We start from the raw sequence: 9028 nt of genomic DNA, 5'->3' as shown, positions 1-9028 counted from the left end.
TGAATGTGTCTGTGAAGTTTCAGCTCAAAATACCCCATAGATTTTTTTTTTTATTCATTTTTTTAACTGCCTATTTTGGGGCATCATTACAAATGCGCCGATTCAGGCTGCGGCCCCTTTAATTGCTCGCGCTCTGACCTCTACTCTGCTCTCTGTATTTGAGGAACTTAGGAAATTTAAGAACTTATTACTATTTGGTCCTGTTCACTGCCATTATAAAGCTCGGATGTGTCAGAATATTTATTAATATAACTCTGACTGTGTTCATCAGAAAGAAGAAAGTCTTATACACTTAGGATGGCTTGAGGGTGAATAAAGCTTGGGGTCATTTTCATTTGAAAGTGAACTAATCCTTTAAAAGATAGTTGTTTGATGATTACAAATAGTTTATTTTGTGTTTTAATGTAAATATTGGATGTATATTATGATTGTTGTGAGATATTTTTCTCATCTCCTTTGTACATGCCTCCACCCTTTTTAATAATATTGAGGACCGCAATGGAAGTTGTTATATGGATTGGGATATTTGTTATTTTATTGTACATTTTTGGTAACCCTGTCACAAAAAAATTCATATCAAATTATACTTCAACTCACCCCAGATGGGCAAATGCAGATGTTTGACATGCTTTAAACATTAACCTTCAATTAATGTTCTTCATTTAATGTTTCCTCTTGCCATTATACAGTCACAGCACAATTCATGAGGCACTTAAAACAGAAGTGGTAGTCTGATGGAAAATAACACATTTGGTTTCCTCTTTTTTTCCCCCTTCAGCTTGGTTACTCAACATCTCAGTTTAACCACACACATTGGTTAAAACTCACACTCTTTTCCAGCTGACTGACAGGGGACATTCTCAGAAATGCAAAGTTATGAACAAACATTCATCCAGAAACGTTAATAGAATGTTCGTTTAAAGTCATCTGGTGTTTAATAATGTTTCAAAATATTAGCACAAAAACATTATTTACACCTCATTCATGGAACATTTTTTTTCTGAAACGTTTTAGTTGGACGCTTGTCTAACGTTTCAGAATGTTTAGAGAACATTCAAAAGCAACATTCCAATAACGTTTGCATACTGATGAAATGGAATGTTCCCTTAACGTTTGCCTAACCAAGAAAAACATTTTAAAACATTAAAAGCTTTTGGACGTTTAGAGTACATTCAGAAATAGGAACATCAGCAAAACATACCTAGAACATGTTTTGTTAGCTGGGATAGTCCATAACATGACATAATATCAACATACAATACCACCATTAACATGAATGATCATCATGTCAAACAAAAGAATTTACAAAAACGTTTTTCCGATACTCCATATGAATATGTTTTATATCAATTTTAAAACTCCCAAAGTGAACAAATGAACAAGGGCTTTTAATTTAATTTACACAACTTTTCTTTTGAAACTAGCGTCTCTGTACCTGAGAGTACACACACTCCTCCTTAGACTCCTGGAGAGCGTTTGAGCGGTTCGGAGTGAACGTAACTTCTCCATATTGAACCTCTTCCTCCTTCTTCTCCTTCCGCTTTGTCTGCGGCCTGACCGCAGCGTATTCAACATCAGCAGTCGGGAGAGATTCTGCAGATGCAGAACAGAAATTATGACAGGACAAGATAGTTATGTGGCTTGGTTTGAGTGCAGATAAGTTACATGTTTTAAGCTGCTGTACTTCATGCTATTACCATGCTATTGTTAACATTTTAAAGGTCCCGTTCTTCGTGATCCCATGTTTCAAACTTTAGTTAGTGTATAATGTTGTTGTTAGAGTATAAATAAAATCTGTAAAATTTTAAAGCTCAAAGTTCAATGCCAAGCGAGATATTTTATTTAACAGAAGTCGCCTACATCGAACGGCCAGTTTGGACTACATCCCTCTACTTCCTTCTTTAATGACATCACTAAAACATTTTTTTGACTAACCTCCGCCCACAGGAATACACAAAAAAGGGGGCGTGGTCTTGTTGCGCTCCCACGGAGAAGAGCAAGAGTGTGTTTATCGCCATGCCGTCGAAACGCTGTTATTTTCATCCCACAGTCCAATCACCTTTGTTTGGCCTTCCCAAGGACGCTGTACTTAGAGATCAATGGTTACAATTTATGTTTAACTTGGTTCCCGAAAATTATAATTGTGGTATCCTTACTGCAATAGTTAATGTTGGACTGCAGTGCACATAATGGCCACAAGAGGGGACTATGTTTATGTATTTGGCTGTTTTCCGTATGAGGTACTCTTCTGAGTGATTGCTAACGTTGTACATTTTCTGTCGCTGCTTGTGGAGATTAAAGAGTTCAGTCTCTCTGGAATTATTGTCTTTTGTGTTCATTCGGCACAACACCACAATAATCCACATGTAAAACTATGTGCAGCACACGTTATGGTAAGAGGCGTGACCTTTCCGGGCAAGGTGCGCTAAGCTTCTGATGAATCACAACACAGGAACTGCTGGCACAATCAGAACTCGTTACGTATTTCTGAAGGAGGGACTTCATAGAACAAGGAAGTCATCAGCCCGTTTTTATGACAGTGGAAACAGCGGTATACAGATAAGTAAATTATGTGAAAAATACTGTGTTTTTTTACACGCGAAACATGAACACATGTTATATTGCACACTATAAACACAATCAAAGCTTCAAAAAAACACGAAAAACGGGACCTTTAAGAAATTAGCAAGTTAGCATTTTTTGAATTTTCTTATTAGGGTTTACAGTAAAATAAATAACTCATTTGATTTACTAGAAGACTCAAAATAAAATTGAATTAAATTATTTTATGTAAATTGCTATCAAAATGTATGAGTTAGCTAACTCAGTACTTGAAGTTAGGAGCAATTAACATGCATGAGTTCTACAAACTCAAAACTTGATTGTTCTGCTTATTTAAAATAGGGAACATCATGAGTTAGCTCAACTTATTCGGGTTCACAGTGTACCAAAACTGCAAACTGACAAATGCTTTTCAATAATGAAACTGTTTTACTGTGAAAGTAGCAAAAACAGAACAAATGAACAAATTAATGCTGTGCAACATGTTTAAAAAAAAAAGAGAGAGAGAGAGAGAGAAAGAAAAAAATGAATGTTCAACTCACTACTCTACAGAACAATTACCTTATTTACTAATTTGTATGAGATTCATCTTCTTTAATGGAAGTCTAAACTTTTGCACTTATTTTGCAATCCACAACCAAAACTTTCCATTGCAGTTTACAAATTATAATCTTTGAAAACAACAAATTTATGCTCTTGACCTATCCTTTTCTTTTACTTAATACAATTGAAATTAAACTTCAAGGATTAGTTCTCTATCAAATTAAAATGACCCCAAGCTTTACTCACCCTCAAGCCATCCTAGGTGTATATGACTTTCTTCTTTCTGATGAACACAATCAGAGTTATATTAATAAATATCCTGACGCATCCGAGCTTTATAATGGCAGTGAGCGGATCGACAAGCTATTCCCTATTCTTCCCTATTCAACTTACAGAAAAAGCTTAACTGACGTGACGCCAGTTTACATTTTCTTCATAACTTGTATACGGAAGGCGGTCTGGTGGAAGCTCGATATTTTACTTCATAACTTGTTAAATATGGATATTTTTCTTACACAAACTCATTGCTTCGCTTCAGAAGGTCTTTATTAACCCCCTGGAGCCGTGTGGAGTACGTGGATGGATGTGGATGGATGCACTTTCTTCAGCTCATACTCATTGGTCCCATTCACTGCCATTATAAAGCTTGGATGCGTCAGGATATTTATTCACATTTCTCAGATTGTGTTCATCAGAAAGAAGAAAGTCTAATACACCTAGGATGGCTTGAGGGTGAGTAAAGCTTGGGTAATTTTCATTGGAAAGTGAACTAATCCTTTAAACTTTAAGATGTAACAAATCATGTAATAAAAAGTATTGAAAGGTTAAGCTTGACTTATGTAGTGAACACTGCAATTTAAGTTTTTCCATCATCTTGTAGAAAGAGTCAATTGTCCATTTTTGAAAACATGCTTTAAGAGGTTTGCACTGAACATTAGATGTGAAAGCAATATAATTGAATTGTCTGACTGATTTAGAGTGAAATATTCGACTCAAATAAAGGTGACAAGATTCTCACTTATTGGACACCAGTTTGAAAAAAATATCTTCATTACTGAATCCATTAAACAGATTTTAAACTGTAAACAACATGATTTCAAAAGACAGATGCAACTCATAAACTACTTTTTACATTATCTTTTCTTTTAGTCTAAAAAGGGTGATGACACAGAGCAATCTGCAATGACAAGAAGGTTTTCATTTACATTGAGTGAAAGAATCTTAAGTGTTAGGCAGCATCACTAATTCAATGACTGAGACTAATAAAACACAATTCTTGTGTGGTATTTGTTTGTATATGATGTAGTTATAGTGAGTTTCTCTTATCTGTAACTGATACCCTCTTACCTGATTTGTTCTTTTCACTCTTTTTGTGTTTGTCATGAGAGATCTGAGCATACACGAGCTCCGTATCTCCCGCAGGGGCTGAAGAGAAAAACTGAGATTAGCAACAGACTCCAATCTGTTTTTTCAATCATGAACGGATTACCTTCAAAACTAGCCTCTATAACAGATAATGCAAGTTTTTGACATCACATCAACAAAAAGGTGTGAACAGAATCTTCTCCAACCATAGATTTATTGGACCTGATTCATAAAACTTTCATTAATATACGAGTAAATTCATTGTAATTTACATGTAAAATGTACGACTATCCTATAAACTCTCCTCTGGATTCACAAACTTTATAGTTAAAACATAAATGTTAATGAATTCCAAGCTTTCATAAGCAGGGCATGCATTCACAATTAGCAATTTATTTTCACATTTAACTAATTGGTTAACTTATTTGTTATTATATATTTTATTATGTAAAATGTTTTTTGTCAAATTGCAGCATCATTGGTTTGCACAAAATAACCCAAATGTTTGGATGTTTTACACACCTTTTATACATTGAAATCTGGCGTAAATCTTTTCATACCAACTTAAATTGTGAAAGTACAAACTCAGAAATACAAAAATTTATGTCAGAAAAGCTTTGAATGATTTACAAAAATAATTCTGCTTGTGCCTTATGAATGAGGCCCATGACTTTAACCTTGCTATGCTTATCATGATCATGTATGAGTAAAACTGATGGTCAAAAATCACTGTTGAGTGAGCCAAATAATCAGGTTTAAACTCAGGATTTTTCTTTATACATATTCATGAGGCTTGTGGAACAATATTGTTCTAATTTTGAACTAATTTGCATTTTTTTTTTATGACTCGCCTCCACTAAAACTGGCTCAGATCATCTTCACCACACCTGTAATGTTTCTACTTCTGGCATTTGGACCAATTGTCTTTGAATATCTATGCAGCATATATAACATATATGCCACAAATCTCAGCATTTTGAGGTATATTAACCAATGTGTTTGGCTCTGTAATTGCTGCTTGCATTTGCAGCTACAGCATTACATTTTAACCTAGTGATTACAGATTCAAAATGAACTGACCTGGTGTCGACTGGAGCTGTTTCCTCTTGTAAAAGTGACATGCGGTGATGAAGAGCAGAATCAGGATCAGCGAAACACAGCCCAACGCAATCAGAGACATTTGTATTACTGTGGATGAAAGAAGCACAAGGTCATTTAAAACAAACTCCAAAAATGCTTCTAAAAGTTCATTCAAATCAACTGCAACAGCAACAAGAACAACAACTAAATGTAATTAATATCAAAGTAAAAATCATTTTAGCTACAGAAAAGCCTGTGGCCCTCTCATTGCCATCATTATTATTAGGGTAATTTATAGTATTTGTTGTAGCTCAACACTCACACTTCGATAAAGGGAAAGCTTCAAGACTCTGAGTGGGGGTGGAGGTTTGATTCGTACCAGATGGTGAGAAACTCGTACCATGATCTGATGTCTGTGTGCTACTGGTCACTGTAGAGGTCAAACTAGAGGTCACAGCTGCAGTAGTTGATCCTGTAATAAAACATCACTGCAGAATCACCTGCATTCTTTCTCTGAACCAATTACCTTAAACCCCGTCAACACAAATGACTGCAGATTATTCATCATTTTGAAGAATCATTGGTCAATTAAGAGAATCAATTGGTCTCAATCTAAGAAAACCTTTCAAGGGCACATCCAGGTCACATTTCACTTCAAATATAAAAGCAAAACTGTAAATAGTAACTAATATTTTGCAAAATAACATTTACCTCCAAATCTCTGATGAGGAAAATGCCAAAAAAAAAAAATATATATATATATACACATCATTACTGTAAGCAAAAATGTAACTATAATAATTATGATATAATATAATATATATAAATAATTGTAACTAATATAACATTTATAAAAATATATATATTATGAAATTGTAACATATACAATGGTAGTATTTTTCTGACTTTAAATTATGCTAAATAAAATCATCATTTTACACTTAAGTAAACATTTATCAGATGCAATCGCAGAAATAAGGATCAAATAACAATTGTCATTGTGAATAATTGTGTTTACAAAAAAACATCTTTAAAGATTAGAAAAAAGAAAATTCAGGGAGTGTATTATGATGTCACAATGCAAAAAAACATCCTCATTTTTTTCATACAAAATATAATTTCTTTGATTTTGGGGTGAAATGTGACTGACATGTTCTTGACAGGTTTGGTGAGATTCACTCATCTGCATCACTCTTGTTGCTGTTGCTGTTGTTTAGCAAATATGTGGACATTCATGTATTAAAATCTCACCAGGACAGTGTTTTACTCTAATGTTCTTCTGTCCGTGACTGACGTGGTTCTTCACACTACAGATGATGTTTCCATCAGTTTCCTCATTCAGCTCAATGGTGGTGTTTCCATCCATCATTGATTCGCCATTCAGAGTCCAGCTGTAGATGAGCTGATCCCCGTCAGAGGAGCAGGACACTGACTTCATCCCATTGGAGGAGCAGCTGATTGACACTTCCACTGAGCCAATAGGAGCTGGAGGGAGGGACACATGACAGTACAGTCACACAACTCTTTATGTAACCAGAGTCATTTTCAAGACATTTTTAAACACATTTATTGCTGAGATGATATCTGGACATTACTGCAGCATAGGTTAGTCATGTGACAACAATGTAGCAAATTACTGTTTGAAATGATTTCACATACTACTTTTAAACAATAGGCAAATACATAGTAAGCAACATGCAAGTTTTTAATTCTGAAATAGTCTTAGTACAGATGTTTTTGTCTAAATAATAATAATAACAACAACAACAATAATAATTAATAACCTTCACAGAGATTCAACTGAATCATTTTCATGAGAGTGAGATCTTTGGAGATCATGAGATTGTAATGAGTCTGATGAGAGAGTTACTGTACCTTCAACATTCACTTGAAGATCTGTAGATGTTACTGTGCCGTTTGAGCCATCGAGTTTTAAAGTGTAATTCCCTGAATCTGCTCTGATCACACGGTTTATTATCAGAGTCCCATTAATGACTGTCACTTCAGCTCTGTTATTAAAAAGATCACATTCCTTTATCTTGTCATTCTTTACTCTACAAACTGGATCATCTGGATTGTTGTTTATTCTCTTTTGTATCTTCAGGTGATAAATACTAGCATCCACCATCTTCAGATTGAGTTTGTGTCCCAGAGCTGCGTAACAGGGATCTGACTGATTAAACCTGCAGTTAAACTCCAGACCTGAAGAACAAAACACACACACACACACACACACACACACACACACACACACACACACACACACACACACACACACACACACAAATTGGGTTTTCATGTTTTCTGGGGACTTTCCAGAAACATAATGACTTTTTATACTGTACAAACTGTTTATTTTGTCCCCTAACCCTAAACCTACCCATCACAGAAAACTTTCTGTAATTTAACATCTACAGAGGCAGGGTGTGACTGCTGATATAAATATTCCACAGAAGAATAAGTTTAACAGAAGATTTTTTTTCATCTGAAGTGATGCTCATCTGCATCATAAACACAAATGCTTAACACTTTATGTTTCACCCCGAATTAGCTACTGAACATTATCATATTACTGGACAGATTTAACTTGGTTTAGTGTGTAATACAAAATAAATGTTAAAGTAAAAGTTTGTATGCCAAAAAGTCAAAAAGCAAAATCTAAAGATTGATCATGCTTTCACTGTCTACATAGTTTGTTGTTTCTAAAATGCTTTATTAATGTTAATAAAGTGAAGTTTTGGCAGAATTTGTCTTTGTTTGTCTGGGACTTTCTGTTCAATCAGACATTTCTCTCTTTTATAATAATGGCTTAATCTTTATGACATCACATTTAACAAAGAATTAACAAATAAATAAATAAACAAAAATCTAACTTTTTAGCCCAATGAACACTAAGAAAGAAACACTTCCTCTCACATTTTGTTAATACTCCACAAACACACATTATAAATAAGACCAGAAACACTTAGTCTAGATCACTGCAGACAGTTCTGTTAACACTCTTAATGTAATATTACAGTGTTTTTCTCTCAGAGATTCATGTGATTGAACATCATGATCAGTTTGAGCTGAAAGTTGACTCACATGCAGCAGTTTGCAGCAGCAGCAGCAGCATCAGTCCAAAGATGAGCATCATTTCTCTAAAGTCCAGTTTCCAGAAGAGCCCAATCCCAGCAGAAGAGTGTGGATGCAGCTTCAGATGGAGACATGAGTGTCTGTTCTTCAGTCCGTCTGTGTTCTGGCTCTCAAGAAGCTCCTCACGGTGAGACTCACTCTGGACTGAACCATGAGGAAATATCTGACCACTTCACCAAGAAAAGAGGAAGTTCCCTCATATGGGGGAAGGAAGATGATGTTAGTTTGCACTGAAAATACATCTAAAAAAAGACAGCGAAACTAAGAGAAAGGTGTAAAATAAAGTAACAGTTTCAGGTACATTTCCTAACAAAGTGCTAATCTTATTTGAAGCAACAAGAGG

General features: G+C 34.9%; 1 protein-coding gene across 4 annotated transcripts; it reads right to left on the bottom strand.

Annotated features, from left to right (window-relative positions):
- Positions 1–114: 114 nt before the first annotated feature.
- LOC137021066 (uncharacterized) lies at positions 115–8935 on the bottom strand. Of its 4 annotated transcripts, none has more exons than XM_067387381.1 (7): positions 8635–8935; positions 7426–7752; positions 6802–7035; positions 5930–6022; positions 5551–5658; positions 4453–4530; positions 115–1593 (listed from the first exon to the last, which is right to left on the bottom strand). In XM_067387381.1, exons 1-7 carry the CDS (start codon positions 8684–8686, stop codon positions 1421–1423), a joined length of 1065 nt encoding a protein of 354 aa, XP_067243482.1. In that variant the 5' UTR covers positions 8687–8935; the 3' UTR covers positions 115–1420. The 4 variants fall into 4 exon arrangements, with proteins under 4 accessions (XP_067243482.1, XP_067243555.1, XP_067243409.1 ...); XM_067387454.1 differs by having other exon boundaries at positions 5951–6022; positions 8635–8932; XM_067387308.1 differs by having other exon boundaries at positions 5873–6022; positions 8635–8929.
- Positions 8936–9028: the final 93 nt, after the last annotated feature.

The sequence above is a fragment of the Chanodichthys erythropterus genome, chromosome 1 (assembly GCF_024489055.1).
Source record: "Chanodichthys erythropterus isolate Z2021 chromosome 1, ASM2448905v1, whole genome shotgun sequence".
NCBI classification, from domain to species: domain Eukaryota; kingdom Metazoa; phylum Chordata; class Actinopteri; order Cypriniformes; family Xenocyprididae; genus Chanodichthys; species Chanodichthys erythropterus.
The sequence above is the reverse complement of the archived record's forward strand: the minus strand, read 5'-3'. Positions and strand labels throughout refer to the sequence as shown.